The sequence below is a fragment of the Ranitomeya imitator genome, chromosome 2 (genome assembly GCF_032444005.1).
Source record: "Ranitomeya imitator isolate aRanImi1 chromosome 2, aRanImi1.pri, whole genome shotgun sequence".
Classification (NCBI taxonomy): domain Eukaryota; kingdom Metazoa; phylum Chordata; class Amphibia; order Anura; family Dendrobatidae; genus Ranitomeya; species Ranitomeya imitator.
The window spans coordinates 357,032,919-357,051,225 of NC_091283.1; the positions used below are offsets into that span (position 1 = coordinate 357,032,919).

Genomic DNA, 18,307 nt, shown 5'->3' on the forward strand with positions numbered 1-18,307 from the left:
TCAATACTGGACCCAGCTGACCATGTGCATGGCTCCTGCACATCAGGAGGTTATTCGCTTTCTGGTGTTGCATAATCTGCATGATGTGGTCGTGTTGGGGTTGCCATGGCTACAAGCCCATAATCCAGTATTAGATTGGAAATCCATGTCGGTGTCCAGCTGGGGTTGTCAGGGGGTACATGGTGATGTTCCATTTCTGTCAATTTCGTCATCCACCCCTTCTGAGGTTCCAGAGTTCTTGTCTGATTACCGGGATGTATTTGATGAGCCCAAGTCCGATGCCCTACCTCCGCATAGGGATTGTGATTGTGCTATCAATTTGATTCCTGGTAGTAAATTCCCAAAAGGTCGACTGTTTAATTTATCCGTGCCTGAGCACGCCGCTATGCGCAGTTATGTGAAGGAATCCCTGGAGAAGGGGCATATTCGCCCGTCGTCGTCACCATTGGGAGCAGGGTTCTTTTTTGTGGCCAAGAAGGATGGTTCGCTGAGACCTTGTATAGATTACCGCCTTCTAAATAAGATCACGGTTAAATTTCAGTACCCCTTGCCATTGTTATCTGATTTGTTTGCTCGGATTAAGGGGGCTAGTTGGTTCACCAAGATAGATCTTCGTGGTGCGTATAATCTGGTGCGAATCAGGCGAGGAGATGAATGGAAAACTGCATTTAATACGCCCGAGGGTCATTTTGAGTATCTAGTGATGCCATTCGGACTTGCCAATGCTCCATCAGTGTTTCAGTCCTTTATGCATGACATCTTCCGAGAGTACCTGGATAAATTCCTGATTGTGTACTTGGATGACATTTTGATCTTCTCGGATGATTGGGAGTCTCATGTGAAGCAGGTCAGAACAGTTTTTCAGGTCCTGCGTGCTAATTCTTTGTTTGTGAAGGGATCAAAGTGTCTCTTTGGTGTGCAGAAGGTTTCATTTTTGGGGTTCATTTTTTCCCCTTCTACTATCGAGATGGATCCTGTTAAGGTCCAAGCCATCCATGATTGGACTCAGCTGACATCTCTGAAAAGTCTGCAAAAGTTCCTGGGCTTTGCTAATTTTTATCGTCGCTTCATCTGCAATTTTTCTAGTATTGCCAAACCATTGACCGATTTGACCAAGAAGGGTGCTGATTTGGTCAATTGGTCTTCTGCTGCTGTGGAAGCTTTTCAAGAGTTGAAGCGTCGTTTTTCTTCTGCCCCTGTGTTGTGTCAACCAGATGTTTCTCTTCCGTTCCAGGTCGAGGTTGATGCTTCTGAGATTGGAGCAGGGGCTGTTTTGTCGCAGAGAGGTTCTGATTGCTCAGTGATGAAACCATGCGCTTTTTTTTCCAGGAAGTTTTCGCCTGCTGAGCGAAATTATGATGTGGGCAACCGAGAGTTGCTGGCCATGAAGTGGGCATTCGAGGAGTGGCGTCATTGGCTTGAAGGAGCTAAGCATCGCGTGGTGGTATTGACTGATCATAAGAACTTGACTTATCTTGAGTCTGCTAAGCGTTTGAATCCTAGACAGGCTCGTTGGTCGCTGTTTTTTGCCCGTTTTGACTTTGTGATTTCGTACCTTCCGGGCTCTAAAAATGTGAAGGCGGATGCTCTGTCTGGGAGTTTTGTGCCCGACTCTCCGGGTTTGTCTGAGCCGGCGGGTATCCTCAAGGATGGAGTAATTGTGTCTGCCATCTCCCCTGATTTGCGGCGGGTGCTGCAAAAATTTCAGGCTAATAAACCTGATCGTTGTCCAGCGGAGAGACTGTTTGTCCCTGATAGGTGGACCAATAAAGTTATCTCTGAGGTTCATTGTTCGGTGTTGGCTGGTCATCCTGGAATCTTTGGTACCAGAGAGTTAGTGGCTAGATCCTTTTGGTGGCTGTCTCTGTCGCGGGATGTGTGTGCTTTTGTGCAGTCCTGTGGGATTTGTGCTCGGGCTAGGCCCTGCTGTTCTCGTGCCAGTGGGTTGCTTTTGCCCTTGCCGGTCCCAAAGAGGCCTTGGACACATATCTCTATGGATTTTATTTCTGATCTTCCCGTTTCTCAAAAGATGTCAGTCATTTGGGTGGTCTGTGATCGCTTTTCTAAGATGGTCCATCTGGTACCCTTGTCTAAATTGCCTTCCTCCTCTGATTTGGTGCCATTGTTCTTCCAGCATGTGGTTCGTTTACATGGCATTCCAGAGAATATCGTTTCTGACAGAGGTTCCCAGTTTGTTTCAAGGTTTTGGCGAGCTTTTTGTGGTAGGATGGGCATTGACTTGTCTTTTTCCTCGGCTTTCCATCCTCAGACTAATGGCCAGACCGAACGAACCAATCAGACATTGGAAACATATCTGAGATGCTTTGTTTCTGCCGATCAGGATGACTGGGTGTCCTTTTTGCCTTTGGCTGAGTTCGCCCTTAATAATCGGGCCAGCTCGGCTACCTTGGTTTCGCCATTTTTCTGCAATTCTGGGTTCCATCCTCATTTCTCTTCAGGACAGGTTGAGTCTTCGGACTGTCCTGGTGTGGATACTGTGGTGGACAGGTTGCAGCAGATTTGGACTCATGTAGTGGACAATTTGACCTTGTTCCAGGAGAAGGCTCAAAATTTCGCTAATCGCAGACGCCGTGTGGGTCCCCGACTTCGTGTTGGGGATCTGGTTTGGTTATCTTCTCGTCATATTCCTATGAAGGTTTCCTCTCCTAAGTTTAAACCTCGTTTCATTGGTCCGTATAGGATTTCTGAGGTTCTTAATCCTGTGTCTTTTCGTCTTACCCTTCCAGATTCTTTTTCCATACATAACGTATTCCATAGGTCATTGTTGCGGAGATACGTGGCACCTATGGTTCCATCCGTTGATCCTCCTGCCCCGGTTTTGGTGGAGGGGGAATTGGAGTATATTGTGGAGAAGATTTTGGATTCTCGTGTTTCTAGACGGAAACTCCAGTATCTGGTTAAATGGAAGGGTTATGCTCAGGAAGATAATTCCTGGGTTTTTGCCTCTGATATCCATGCTCCCGATCTTGTTCGTGCCTTTCATGTGGCTCATCCTGGTCGGCCTGGGGGCTCTGGTGAGGGTTCGGTGACCCCTCCTCAAGGGCGGGTACTGTTGTGAATTCTGTGGCAGAGCTCCCTCCTGTGGTCACAAGTGGTACTTCGGCTGATTCTCTCTGTGAGCTTCTGTTGGTGGAGGGAAGTGGTACTGCGGCTTCTGAGTTTCCTCCCTCAGGTGATCTGGTGAGGTCGTTAGGTGCTTCTCTACTTAACTCCACCTAATGCTTTGATCCTGGCTTCCTGACAATGTTCCAGTGTTGGACTTGCTTTTCCCTGGATCATTCCTGTGGCCTGCTGCTCTGCATAGCTAAGTTCTTCTTTGCTATTTGTTTGCTATTTTTTCTGTCCAGCTTGTCTAATTTGTTGCTGGAAGCTCTGGGACGCAAAGGGTGTACCTCCGTGCCGTTAGTTCGGTACGAAGGGTCTTTTTGTCCCCTTTGCATGGTTTTCTTTAGGGTTTTGTGTAGACCGCAAAGTTACCTTTTCTATCCTCGCTCTGTTAAGAATTTCGGGCCTCACTTTGCTGAATCTATTTCATCTCTACGTTTGTCTTTTCATCTTAACTCACAGTCATTATATGTGGGGGGCTGCCTTTTCCTTTGGGGTATTTCTCTGAGGCAAGGTAGGCTTATTTTCTATCTTCAGGCTAGTTAGTTTCTCAGGCTGTGCCGAGTTGCATAGGTAGAGTTAGGCGCAATCCACGGCTGCCTCTAGTGTTGTTTGGAGAGGATTAGGGATTGCGGTCTGCAGAGTTCCCACGTCTCAGAGCTCGTTCTATGATTTTGGGTTATTGTCAGATCACTGTATGTGCTCTGACCGCTATGTCCATTGTGGTACTGAATTGCCTTTCATAACATAACAGCAGGTTCACACTGAGCACATGTGATAGACGTGACAGAGTCTAGAGATGCCGAGGTGAGCGATCTGCTGCCTGCAACATCCTTCAGCATGACCGTTTAGCAGTGGGTCAGTAAAGGTGTGGGGTGGCATTTTTTTGGAGGGCCACACAGCCCTCCATGTGCTCGCCAGAGGTAGCCTGACTGCCATTAGGTACCGAGATGAGATCCTCAGACCCATTGTGAGACAATATGCTGGTGTGGTTGGCCTTGGGTTCCTCCTAATGCAGGACAATGCCAGACCTCATGTGGCTGGAGTGTGTCAGCAGTTCCTGCAAGATGAAGGCATTAAAGCTATGGACTGGCCCGCTCGTTCCCCAGACCTGAATCCGATTGAACACATCTGGGATATCATGTCTCACACCATCCACCAACGTCACGTTGCACCACAGACTGTCCAGGAGTTGGCGGATGCTTTAGTCCAGGTCTGGGAAAAGATCCCTCAGGAGACCATCTGCCGCCTCATCAGGAGCATGCCCAGGCGCTGTAAGGAGGTCATACAGGCACGTGGAGGCCACACACACTACTGAGCATCATTTCCTTGTCTTGAGGCATTTCCACTGAAGTTGGATCAGCCTGTAACTTCATTTTCCACTTTGATTTTGAGCATAATTCCAACTGCAGACCTCCGTGGGATATTAGTTGTGATTTGCGTTGATCATTTTTAGGTTTTATTGTTCTCAACACATTCCACTATGTAATGAATAAAGATTTACAACTGGAATATTTCATACAGTGATATCTAGGATGTGGGATGTTAGTGTTTCCTTTATTTTTTTGAGCAGGGTATATATATATTGTAGTGCAGTGGTCAGTGGTAGCATACTATTCAGTGATGAGGCAGTGACACAGCAAAGTTCAAAGAAAAAAGTCTCTTTAATGTTTAACTCACAAATAATGCATAGCACACGATATCCTCCAGATCGCAGCTAGAATCCATATCAATACAAATAAACATGCCAGTCCACGTCCTGAAACCAGTTGCCATGGGTGACTGCACCGCTGTGTAAACTGCGGGTACCAGATTTCTCAGCTCCCCTGGCTGCTTGGCTCCGCTGGCCTGTGTTGCCGCACACAGGTAGAGTGCTGCAGAGTCGACTGCTCTGTACTACTCCAAACACCAGATTGACACTGAACCTGACACTGCCAAACCCCATATTGCAGGGTTTTTAACTTCAGCCACATGGAAAACCCAGCCAGGAATGAAACGGACTGCAACTACCGTCCTGCAGTCTGTTCCAATACACAAAAGCCCTGTGCACGTTTTCCCTAAATCTGCCTTGGACAACCAGCATGTCCAAGACCTATATTCACTTTAGTCTGCATTGCTGAGGATGACGCCGTTTAAACTGCTATGTTCATCTTTTGGACCTAGACTTCTTTTACCTAATAGAGTTTTATTATTTTCTACATAGCTGCGGGCTCATGACCATTTCTTTTTCTTTTTTTTGTTTGATGTGTGATTTACAGTATATGGGTTTTATTGTAGACTGCAGGAAATAAAGAGAATGTAGTTAAATAGTAAAGATAGAAACACACTAATGATTCCACACTACTCCTGTGCCGCCACTGCTTGAGTCCTCCACCAGTCTCTGTGTTTCCTGGTCAGTCCCAACAAACTTGTGATCCCTTTGGCCAATTAGTTTCTGAAACAATGACCATCATAGCCAGTGATTGGGAGCATGGAGGAGATGACTTGGTCAGTAATTCAACTGATGCTCCAGTACGTACGAGATAATAGAGTATAGAACATCTACAAATTATATGTCCTCATGTTTCCCCTTATTATTCAAAATAATTGTGTTATTACACAGAATTTTTTCGGATGTTACATTGTTCTCATCTTCTTTACATTCAGGTCCCTATGATATTGGATCTTCTCAGTGGAGATCTTCTATATTTAAATAATTTTTCTGATTTTACCCATCAAATATGGATATGGACAAGAACAAAATGGCGGAGAGGCTATTACAACTCTCCCTAGAGATTCTGTTCAGTCTTACTGGAGAGGTGAGAAATTCTGATGACGTCACATTACATCATTCTTGTCTATGTGAATAACAGATGAACAGAACTGGAGAGGTGAGGACTCTGTAGTGAAATGTATTAATGTGTCTCTCCATAACCAGGATTATACAGTAGTGAAGAAGATCTTTAGTGAAGGCTGTCAGACCGCTTTGTCTGAGGTATGGGGAAGACCCCTGAGCCCAATTATGGAACCTCGACCTCACCCCATGAAACATGAGGACATCAATGAAATGAAGATCCTAGAACTCACCTACAAGATGATTGAGCTGCTGACTGGAGAGGTGACACTGCTGGGAAGGCGGGGACATTATACAGTAATGCTGTGAAAAGTTCGGGGGGATGACGGTATCATTGTATGTGTTAGGTTCCTATAAGGTGTCAGGATGTCACAGTTTACTTCACCATGGAGGAGTGGGAGTATTTAGAAAGACACCAAGATCTATACAAGGATGTCATGTCCTGTAAAACACAAGGTAATAGAGAGTACTAAATACAGATGGCCTACATTCATCTGTATGTAAAGAATTAATTCAGTCTCTGTATGTGTTTCCTCCAGTTCTGTTCAGTAAGAGGACAACACCAGACAGATGTCCCCATCTTCTTCTTCCACAGGACTGCAAACAAGAAGATTCCAATGTTCCTCAGGATTATCAGGTATTTTTATGATGTGTAGATGGATGTGAGGCTCTTTTGTTCAGTCTTGTTTTATCCACTAGTGTTCTGTCTTCCTCCACGTAGGATGCTGTGTGGATTCCAACATACGGCTAAACCTTCATCCACATCCCAGTAAACAGACTGTGTTGATGCTTAAGTCTTATTTATTAGGGTGATGATAACCAAAACTATAACGTTGAACAACAATGGTGGACAGTATTCATAGTAGATGATCGAATAGTGAATGATGTTGATGTACAAAGAGGATGTTCAGTGAATAATCATAGTGGATGACTGATCATAGTGGATGACTGATCATAGTGGATGACTGATCATAGTGGATGACTGGTGAAAAACTGTAAAGAATAACAGCATTTCAGTATATGCACATACAGGGTGCAATCACATAAATAACTGGGACCTTACAGCAAGAATTATACAGAGTGCATTACACAGTAATTCTAACAGCACTGCCCTATTCTATACAAGAATGCATCTATCTAAATGCAGAGTACACATTAACCTAACTGCAAGCTGCAAAGCACATCTGCCTAACTATATCTGACTATAGGAGCTGCATAAGGCTTAAATACTAACACAAACATAAGATGCATTAAACCTTTATAAACGTACCGAGATCCGTTAGGACAGGGGTAAGAAAGTAAGCGAGACAGGAGCACGTGTGCCTCTCTGCAGATCTGAGGAAAAATGGCTACTGAAGCTTGTCTTCACAAGAAGAATGTGGGCGGAACTAACCCATAAGACATTGCTCTCGAAGGGAAAGGTTGGTAAACAACATGACAAGTAGGCAACTGATGACCTCCAGTGGCCACAACTTGAATAACATGATAATTAACTTTCTGCACATTAAGATGGGCAGAACAACTAGTCTTATGTTTTATACTTGTGTATTGAGAACTGTGGAGATGGCAGGATTAGAGCTGATCATAGATGTGGCTTCTCCATATGTCTGTAACTTGTGCAATACTTGTTTCAGGGTGAAGATTTGTCCTATATTAATACTTCAGAGACACATGTGAGTTGTGATGAGTGTTATAAAGAGGAGATTCCTACAGATTACTGCCCAGGTGAGTAGCCACTAAATACAGAGAAGTCACTGTTAGGGGTCGAGTTCCAGCCTCTGCACAGGGGGAATCTCGGGCCATCTCCGCTGCGGTCTCCCATTCTTCTCCTGCCACAGTGGAGCCTGCTCAGCGGAGACGTCGGTCCCAGCGTCTCGCTCAGTCTGACTCTATACAAAGAGTTACTGCTGCTTTTCCTGCTTCTGCCACTGAAGTCAGTTCTGGGCAGCGGCGAGCAGACGCTTCTAGGACTAAGTCCTGCTTTTCTCGTCCTGAGCATGTCCAGAGTAAGATCTCTCAGTGGAGATCGAGGGTCACATGATCAGATACTGCAGCTAAAGCCATTGGTCCTTCAGGAAGGTCCTGTAGGTGCTCACGCTCAGTGGCAGTCTCTCATTGGTCCTTCTAGGAAGGTCCTGTACGTGCTTCAACTATTTAAGGCTCGCATGGCCGCACGGCCATGCGCTAGTATTGTTCTATGTTATGTGCTTTGCGCCAGTGTGGTCATGTGAGTTTGTGTTCAGGGACCCGGCTGAAATAAGCCCCTAGAATGCTGGCACCTCCGGCGAGGAGATTTTGTGTGAATGTATTCAAGGACCTGGCTGAAATAAGCCCCTAGAATGCTGGCACCTCCGGCGAGGAGTTTTTGTGTGCATGCATGACCACTGACTGCTCTCAGTTGGGCAGTTAGCCTGTGCCACTGTGAAGTCAAACAGGGCGCAGTGCTTTGAGTTCACGGCTACTCTGTGAAGTAACAGAGTTAGTTCATACCACCATATAGTTCCGCCGTTTGCTAGCAGCAGGTTCTCCTGCACGGTGGACCCCGGGCTGCGAACACATCAATTATAATAAAACCTCTATATTTACTCGGTGCGTTCTGCTAGCCCTAACAGTCACAGACTCTTCTTAGTCATCAGCTTTCACTGCTTTATCAGCGGTGTAGTCCAGACATATCACAGTCATGTCATCATTCGGCCTTTAGATCCCTGCATGTTTCTCCACGCAAAACTGTTCAAGTTACTTTGGGCTTTGAAAGCCCTTCTATAGAGGTTAAAACCTGGAGGTTCCACCTACCTCCTAGAATCAGAAGATACTGACTCTTACCTGCCCAGATCTGTAAACTACAAAGACAAATGACTGCATATGTAGAATGTGCTGACAAATTAGAAAATCACTTGAAGAAAAATATTATGATGGACCTCTAAGAGAAAGAAAAGGGTAATGATGCTGTTACCTTCCTAGAATCCTGGTATCTTATTGGATGAGTCTACCTTCTCTCCTTTCAGAGCTCATATGGTCCCTACAAGACCAGACATGTGGGGGTTGCCTGGTTGCTAGGGAATCCCCACATGTACTTACGCTGGCTATCAGATGTAAATCATTCAGCTACGGCAAGAAAAACTAAAGCTCTGAGTACTAATACTCAGAGGACCCCCAAGCATGCTCGAGAAATCTCGATTAACGAGTATATTCGCTCATCACTAATGATCATAAGTATTCAGACCCACATATTTAAGTCACATGCTGTTCATTTCCTTGTTATCCTCCTTGAGATGGTTCTACTTCTTCATTGGAGTCCAGTTGTGTTTAATTAAACTGATAGGACTTGATTTTGAAAGGCGCACACCTGTCTATATAAGACCTCACAGCTCACAGTGCATGTCATACCAAATAAGAATTATGAGGTCAAAAGAACTGGCCAAGGAGCACAGAGACAGTACTGTGGCAAGGCACAGATCTGGCCAAGGTTACAAAAGAATTTCTGTAGTACTCAAGGTTCCTAAGAGAACAGAGGCCTCCATAATCCTTAAACGGAAGAAGTTTGGGACCACCAGAAGTCTTCCTAGACCTAGCTGTCCAGCCAAACTGAGCAATTGTGGGAGAAGAGCCTTGGTGAGAGAGGTAAAGAAGAACCACAAGATCACTGTGGCTGAGTTTCAGAGATGCGGTAGGGAGATGGGAAAAAGGTCCACAAAATCAACTATCACTGCAGCCCTCCACCAGTCGGGCCTTTATGGCAGAGTTGCCCAACGGAAGTCTCTTGTCAGTGCAAGAGATATGAAAGCCCGCATAGAGTTTGCTAAAACACACATAAAGGACTCCCAGATTATGAGAGATGAGATTCTCTGGTCTGATGAATACAATACAATACTGCCCAATACAATCCCAACAGTGAAACATGGTGGTGGCAACATCTTTGTATGGGGATGTTTTCGAGCTGCAGGGACAGGATGACTGGTTGCCATTGAAGTAAACATGAATGCGGCCAAGTACAAAGATATCCTGGGTGAAAACCTCTTCCAGAGTGCTCTGGACCTCATATTTGGCCGAAGGTTCACCTTCCAACAAGACAATGACCCTAAGCACACAGCTAAGATAACAAAGGAGTGGCTTCAGAACAACTCTGTGACCATTCTTGACTGGCCCAGCCAGAGCCCTGACCTAAACCCAAATGAGCATCTGTGGAGAGACCTGAAAATGGCTGTCCTCCAACGTTCACCATCCAACCTGACGGAACTGGAGAGGATCTGCAAGAAAGAATGGCAGAAGATCCCCAAATTCAGGTGTGTAACTTGTTGCATTATTCACAAGAAGACTCATGGGTGTACTAGCTCAAAAGGGTGCTTCTACTCAATACTGAGCAAAGCTTCTGAATACTTATGACCATTAGTGATGAGCGAATATACTCGTTACTCGAGATTTCCCGAGTATCCTGGTGACCTCCGAGTAATTTTTAGTGCTCGCAGATTTAGATTTCCCCACCTCAACTGAATGATTTACATCTCTTAGCCAGCTTGATTACATGTGGGGTTTGCCTAGCAACCAGGCAACCCCCACATGTACTTATGCTGTCTAACAGATGTAAATCATTCAGCTGTGGTGATGAAAACGAAATCTCCGAGCACTAAAAAATACTCAGAGGACACCCAAGCGTGCTCGAGAAATCTCGAGTAACGAGTACCCTTATTTTTCGGATTATAAGATGCACCGGACTATAAGGCGCACCCAGGTTTTAGAGGTGGAAAATAGGGAAAAAATATTTGAAGCCAAAAAATGTGGTAAAATATTTAATAACATAATAACATACTATTATATGTGGTGCTTTTATATATAATAGTATGTTATTATGTTGGAAGCTGCGGGACCAGTGTGGTGTCTGTGAAGTACTATATGAAGATGCTGGAGGGTGAGTATAAGAATGGGTGCACAGGGCTTATATTGAAAGCACCACTCCAGCACTGAAAAATAACACTGGAGTGCTGCTTTAAAATCCCATGGAAGAACTATAACTCCCAGCATGTCCTGCAGATCCTATGGCATGCTGGGAGTTATAGTTCACCAAAGGAGTGGCAGAGTGCTTTATTGTGTTTTGTAAAGACTAACCTCTTAATTGTGGCAGCCAGCCACACTGTGGTGAGGTAAAAGCATCCCATGACTGCACACACAGAGCCCTCCCTCTTGTTGCCTTTCCACAGCACAGGTTATAAGAGGAAGCCAGCAGATTCTAGTGGGGAGTCTGAAGGACCTGTGATGATGTCAAGAAGAGGGAGGGCTCTGTGCTGCCATGTGATGCTCCAGCCCACCCACTTCTGACATCACACAGGTCCTCCTTGTGCACAGCAGCACTCAGCATCCAGCACAGCCCAGGCAGGTATGCAGCATCTCCTCCGGCCCCTGCTGCTGCCTCCTCCTCCCCTGGACACACAGATCTCCCCAGCTGCTGCAGGAATCCAGCGCTGATGAAACCATGTGTGTCGCTGCAAATGGAGTATTCATTTGCTGCTCCTGGCTCACTGCTCAGCTGATAGGTGGGAGGAGAAGCAGCTAATGAATATTCACTGCACTTAATCATCGGGACCATGTGGTTTCCTCAGCTCTGATTCTGGGCAGTGGGGACATTTTTCTGCCTCCTGAAGTTGGATAACAGTGTGATCCCACTCGCTGCTGCCCCCCTCCACACATGCTACATCCCTACCATAAGATGCACCCACACTTTCCTCCCAAATTTGGAGGAAAAAAAGTGCGTCTTATGGTCAGAAAAATACGGTATATTCGCTCATCAATAATGATCATGTGATATTTCAGTTTTTCTTTTTAATAAATTTGCAAAAATTTCTAGATATCTGTTTTCTTCAGTCAAGATAGGGTGCAGAGTGTACATTAATGAGAAAAAATTATCTTTTTTGACATTGCCAAATGGCTGCAATGAAACAAAGTGAAAAATTAAAAGGGGTCTGAATACTTTCCGTACCCACTGTATCTCTTAAGCCGAGCGTGGCTGATGGCTGTAATATACAGTACAGACCAAAAGTTTGGACACACCTTCTCATTTAAAGATTTTTCTGTATTTTCATGACTATGAAAATTGTACATTCACACTGAAGGCATCAAAACTATGAATTAACACATGTTGAATTATATACTTAACAAAAAAAGTGTGAAACAAATGAAAGTACCGTATATACTCGAGTATAAGCCGAGATTTTCAGCTCAAAATTTTGGGCTGAAAGTGCCCCTCTCGGCTTATACTCGAGTCAAGGTGGGTGGCAGGGTCGGCGGGTGAGGGGTGAGGGCGCTGAGGCATACTTACCTAGTCCCAGCGATCCTCGCGCTGTCCCTGCCGTCCCACGGTCTTCTGTGCTGCAGCTTCTTCCCCTCTTCAGCAGTCACGTGGGACCGCTCATTACAGAAATGAATAAGCGGCTCCACCTCCCATAGGGGTGGAGCCGCCTATTCATTCCTCTAATCAGCGGTGCCGGTGACCGCTGATAGAGAAAGAAGCTGCGGCACCGAAGACCAGGCAGAGGGACAGCGCGAGGATCGCCAGGACTAGGTAAGTATAGCATATTCACCTGTCCTCGTTCCAGCCGCCGAGCGTCGCTCCATCTTCCCGGCCGGCGCCTCCATCTTCCCGGCGTCTGCGCTCTGACTGTTCAGGCAGAGGGCGCGATGACGCATATAGTGTGCGCGGCGCCCTCTGCCTGATCAGTCAGAGCAGAGACGCCGGGAAGATGGAGGCGCCGGAACGAGACGCCGGGAGCTGCAATCAAGGGAGGTGAGTATGTGTTTTTTTTTTTTATTGCAGCAGCAGCAGCGGCGGCGGCGAAAGAGATTTATGTGGCGCATCTATGGGGCACAGTGAACGGTGCAGAGCACCGTATATGGCACATCTATGGGGCACAGTGAACGGTGCAGAGCACCGTATATGGCACATCTATGGGGCACAATGAACGGTGCAGGGCACCGTATATGGCACATCTATGGGGCACAGTGAACGGTGCAGAGCACCGTAGATGGCACATCTATGGGGCACAGTGAACGGTGCAGAGCACCGTATATGGCACATCTATGGGGCACAGTGAACGGTGCAGAGCACCGTATATGGCACATCTATGGGGCACAGTGAACGGTGCAGAGCACCGTATATGGCACATCTATGGGGCACAGTGAACGGTGCAGAGCACCGTATATGGCACATCTATGGGGCACAATGAACGGTGCAGAGCACCGTATATGGCACATCTATGGGGCACAGTGAACGGTGCAGAGCACCGTATATGGCACATCTATGGGGCACAGTGAACGGTGCAGAGCACCGTATATGGCACAGCTATGGGGAAATATGAACGGTGCAGAGCACTGTATGGCACAGCTATAGGGAAATAATGATCTATTTTTATTTTTGAAATTCACCGGTAAATGCTGCATTTCCACCCTAGGCTTATACTCGAGTCAATAAGTTTTCCCAGTTTTTTGTGGCAAAATTAGGGGGGTCGGCTTATACTCGGGTCGGCTTATACTCGAGTATATACGGTATGTCTTATATTCTAGGTTCTTCAAAGTAACCACCTTTTGCTTTGATGACTGCTTTGCTCAGTCTTGGCATTCTCTTGATGAGCTTCAAGAGGTAGTCACCGGAAATGGTTTTGACTTCACAGGTGTGCCCTGTCAGGTTTAATAAGTGGGATTTCTTGCCTTATAAATGGGGTTGAGACCATCAGTTGTGTTGTGCCAAAGTCTGGTGGATACACAGCTGATAGCTTAGTAAAGTAATCGAGTGGCCATCATTACTTTAAGAAATGAAGGTCAGTCAGTCCGAAAAATTGGGAAAACTTTGAAAGTGTCTCCAAGTGCAGTGGCAAAAACCATAAAGCGCTACAAAGAAACTGGCTCACATAAGGACCGCCCCAGGAAAGGAAGACCAAGAGTCACCTCTGCTTCTGAGGATAAGTTTATCCGAGTCACCAGCCTCAGAAATCGCAGGTTAACAGAGCTCAGATTAAAGACCAGGTCAATGCCACACAGAGTTCTAGCAGCAGACACATCTCTACAACAACTGTTAAGAGGAGACTTTGTGCAGCAGGCCTTCATGGTAAAATAGCTGCTAGGAAACCACTGCTAAGGACAGGCAACAAGCAGAAGAGACTTGTTTGGGCTAAAGAACAAGGAATGGACATTAGACCAATGGAAATCTGTGCTTTGGTCTGATGAGTCCAAATTTGAGATCTTTGGTTCCAACTACCATGTCTTTGTGCAATGCAGAGAAGGTGAACGGATGTACTCTACATGCCTGGTTCCCATCGTGAACCATGGAGGAGGAGGTGTGATGGTGTGGGGGTGCTTTGCTGGTGACACTGTTGGGGCTTTATTAAAAATTGAAGGCATACTAAACCAGCATGGCTACCACAGCATCTTGCAGCAGCATGCTATTCCATCCGGTTTGAGTTTAGTTGGACCATCATTTATTTTTCAACAGGACAATGACCCCAAACACACCTCCAGGCTGTGTAAGGGCTATTTGACCAAGAAGGAGAGTGATGGGGTGCTACGCCAGATGACCTGGCCTCCAGTCACCAGACCTGAACCCAATCGAGATGGTTTGGGGTGAGCTGGATCGCAGAGTGAAGGCAGAAGGGCCAACAAGTGCTAAGCATCTCTGGGAACTCCTTCAAGATTGTTGAAAGACCATTCCCGGTGACTACCTCTTGAAGCTCATCAAGAGAAAGCTAAGAGTATGCAAAGCAGTCATGAAAGCAAAAGGTGGCTACTTTGAAGAACCTAGAATATAAGACATAATTTGAGTTGTTTCACACATTTTTAAGTATATAATTCCACATGTGTTGATTCATAGGTTTGATGCCTTCAGTGTGAATGTACAATTTTCATAGTCATGAAAATACAGAAAAATCTTTAAATAAGAAGGTGTGTCCAAACTTTTGGTCTGTACTGAACATTTATTCACATTTGCAGTAGATGTGTTGGCAAGGCTCCTGCCCTGGTTTCATGGCATCACTCCACGTCATAAATTACCATATGTTTTCGATATTAAATAGTTGGATTACTGCACAATTGCTCCTGTAACATGGAACACTGATACCTTCGCTAGTGTTCTGGTCAAGACTCATAATAGCTCCAATGGTTCACCATAAATGAGAGCAACTCTGATTTAGTGTTATAGTTCTCTCACGGAACATATTTTCTTATTTGTAAATGTAACATCTTTTTTATTCTTTGTCTCCTTTTTTTACTAGTTCATTCTGTATGATGTTTGATTGTGGTGGGATTGGCCTACCTCACTTATATTAGTCTGCAACTCTGCTCTGTGTCTGTCTTCTGATTTTGTTTATGACCTAAGATGAGTTGTGACAATTCTCGTGGATTATCCTTTCTACCTTTGATGCTCTCTGACTTTAGGTATCTGATTCTGGACTTGGCCTCTGACTATCGGTGCATTTGAACAGCAAGGTGGATTGCTGTTGAGGGGAACTAGAGAAAAAAAAAAAATAAAATCTATAAATCTTCAGCATAGCGAGTGTGAGCGAGCTGAGTGTGACCAGAGCGTAAGTGTGGACGGCGGTAAGTGTGACTTGTGATTCAGTGAAGAGGTATTTGGAAAGCCTTTAACAAATACCTGTGTGAATTGGTGTGAGTTGCTGAATTGGGAGTAGCTATATTCATAAGGGGTTAACTTAGGGTGGGGGCTCATAGTTAAGGGTTTATAAGGGGCAGCTGTTTGGGGCTCAAGTCCTTTTTGGAAGTGCATTTGAACAGCAAGGTGGATTGCTGTTGAGGGGAACTAGAGAAAAAAAAAATCTATAAATCTTCAGCAAAGCGAGTGTGAGCGAGCTGAGTGTGACCTGAGTGTAAGTGTGGACGGCGGTAAGTGTGACTTGTGATTCAGTGACTTTGGATTCAGGGAGTTTCCAAGGGAGGAATTACTGAATTGCTGTCTGTCTATTTTGTATTAATACTTTGTATTTATTTATTTATTTTTTTATTATTTAACTTTTCTGTCTGGTGCAATCCCCATTAGGAAATGTGCTCCACGATTGTTAATGCCATCCAGTGCACATCTTGCCACATGTATGCAGTCCTTGAGCAGCCGATCGAGGGTGCATACTGCTGTGCGAGATGTGAGCACGTTGTGCATTTGGAAACCCAGATTCTGACTCTAAATGTGCAGCTGGCAACACTGAGATCCATTGACAATATGGAGAGGAGTCTTCTGCTCACGGAGCAGACGCTCAATGGGACAGATGAGGGGGGGGATGGTAGGATGGAGCTGCAGGACGGTGAAGTAGCAAGCTGGGTGACAGTTAGGAAGCGGGGTAGAGGGAAGAGTGCCAGGGAGGCTAGTCCTGATCTGGAACACCCCAATAAGTTTGCTAAGTTGGCAGATGAGGGGGTGCCAGTACAGGGGTAGCACTGCTGCAGCCAGGCATGTCCTCTGAAAGCCGGGGGAGTGACTGCTCCAGTAAGGAGGGAAATAGGAGAGCAGGGCAGGCCAGACAGGTGCTGGTAGTGGGGGACTCAATTATTAGGGGAACAGATAGGGCAATCTGTCACAAAGACAGGGATCGTCGAACGGTGTGCTGCCTACCTGGCGCTCGAGTCCGACACATCGCTGATCGGGTGGACAGATTACTGGGAGGGGCTGGTGAGGACCCAGCGGTCATGGTGCACATAGGCACAAATGACAAAGTTAGAGGTAGGTGGAAGGTCCTTAAAGATGATTTCAGGGAATTAGGTTGCAAGCTGAAAGCAAGGACCTCCAACATGGTATTCTCCGAAATACTGCCTGTACCACGTGCCACGCCAGAGAGGCAACGGGAGATTAGGGAGGTTAATAAGTGGCTCAAGAATTGGTGTAGGAAGGAGGGGTTTGGGTTCCTGCAGAACTGAGCCGACTTCTCAGTTGGCTACAGGCTCTACGCTAGGGACGGGCTGCACCTCAATGGGGGGTGCAGCTGTGCTGGGGGAGAAAATGGCTAGAAGGTTGGAGGATTGTTTAAACTAGGGATTGGGGGGGAGGGTATTCAATTTATAGGAGGGGAAGATAGTGCAGACAGAGACCTGGGCACAAATAAGGAAGTTGGGGGTGGCGGTGGCATGGGGGGTGGGGTTAGAACAGTTAATAATTTAAGAAAGAGTAGAGGTACAGAGAGGAACATCAAGTGCATGTATACTAATGCCAGAAGCCTCGCCAACAAAATGGACAAATTAGAACTAATGTTGTTGGAGCATAATTTTGACATGGTGGGGATATCTGGAACGTGGCTGGATGAGAGCCATGACTGGGCTGTTAACTTGCAGGGCTATAGTCTGTTCAGAAATGACCGTACAGATAAGCGAGGGGGTGGGGTGTGTCTATATGTAAAATCGTCCTTAAAACCCATCCGGCGTGATAATATAGGTGAATTTAATGAAAATGTAGAATCCCTGTGGGTGGAGATAAGGGGAGGGGGAAAAAATAATAAATTACTGATAGGGGTTTGTTATAAATCTCCAAAAATAATGGAAGCAATGGAGAATATCCTCGTAAAGCAAATAGATGAAGCTGCGACTCAAGGAGAAGTCATTATTATGGGGGACTTCAACTACCCTGAAATAGATTGGGGAACAGAAACCTGCAGTTCCAGCAAAGGTAATCGTTTTTTGACAACTATGAGAGACAATTACCTTTCACAACTGGTTCAGGACCCAACAAGAAGGGGGGCACTGCTAGACCTAATATTAACCAACAGGCCAGACCGCATAGCAAATATAAGGGTTGGGGGTCACTTGGGTAATAGTGATCACAAAATAATAAGTTTTCATGTACCCTTTAATAAGATTTGTAGTAGAGGGGTTACAAGGTCACTAAACTTCAGGAGGGCAAATTTCCAACGGTTGAGAGAGGATCTTGGTGCAATTAAATGGGACGATATCCTGAGACATAAAAATACACAAAGAAAATGGGAGACGTTTATTAGCATCCTGGATAGGACCTGTGCACAGTATATACCGTATGGGAATAAACATACTAGGAATAGGAGGAAACCAATATGGCTAAATAGAGCTGTAAGGGGCGCAATAAGTGACAAAAAGAAAGCATTTAGAGAATTAAAGGAAGTAGGTAGTGAGGAGGCATTAAATAAATACAAAAAATTAAATAAATTCTGTAAAAAGCAAATCAAGGCAGCAAAGATTGAGACAGAGAGACTCATTGCCAGAGAGAGTAAAAATAATCCCAAAATATTCTTTAACTACATAAATAGTAAGAAACTAAAAAATGATAGTGTTGGCCCCCTTAAAAATAGTCTGGGTGAAATGGTGGATGAGGTTGAGGAAAAAGCCAATATGCTAAAT

General features: G+C 45.5%; 1 protein-coding gene across 1 annotated transcript in view; it reads left to right on the plus strand.

The window, feature by feature from the left end:
- The first annotated feature begins 5,778 nt into the window (after positions 1-5,778).
- LOC138663803 (zinc finger protein 585A-like) overlaps positions 5,779-18,307 on the plus strand; it is an 83,262-nt gene continuing 70,733 nt past the window's right edge. The window contains exons 1-5 of the mRNA XM_069750146.1: positions 5,779-5,924; positions 6,044-6,223; positions 6,307-6,415; positions 6,499-6,596; positions 7,594-7,684. Of these exons, the coding sequence (XP_069606247.1) occupies positions 5,847-5,924; positions 6,044-6,223; positions 6,307-6,415; positions 6,499-6,596; positions 7,594-7,684 (556 nt within the window). The 5' untranslated portion in view covers positions 5,779-5,846. The remainder of the gene's footprint in view (positions 5,925-6,043; positions 6,224-6,306; positions 6,416-6,498; positions 6,597-7,593; positions 7,685-18,307) is intronic.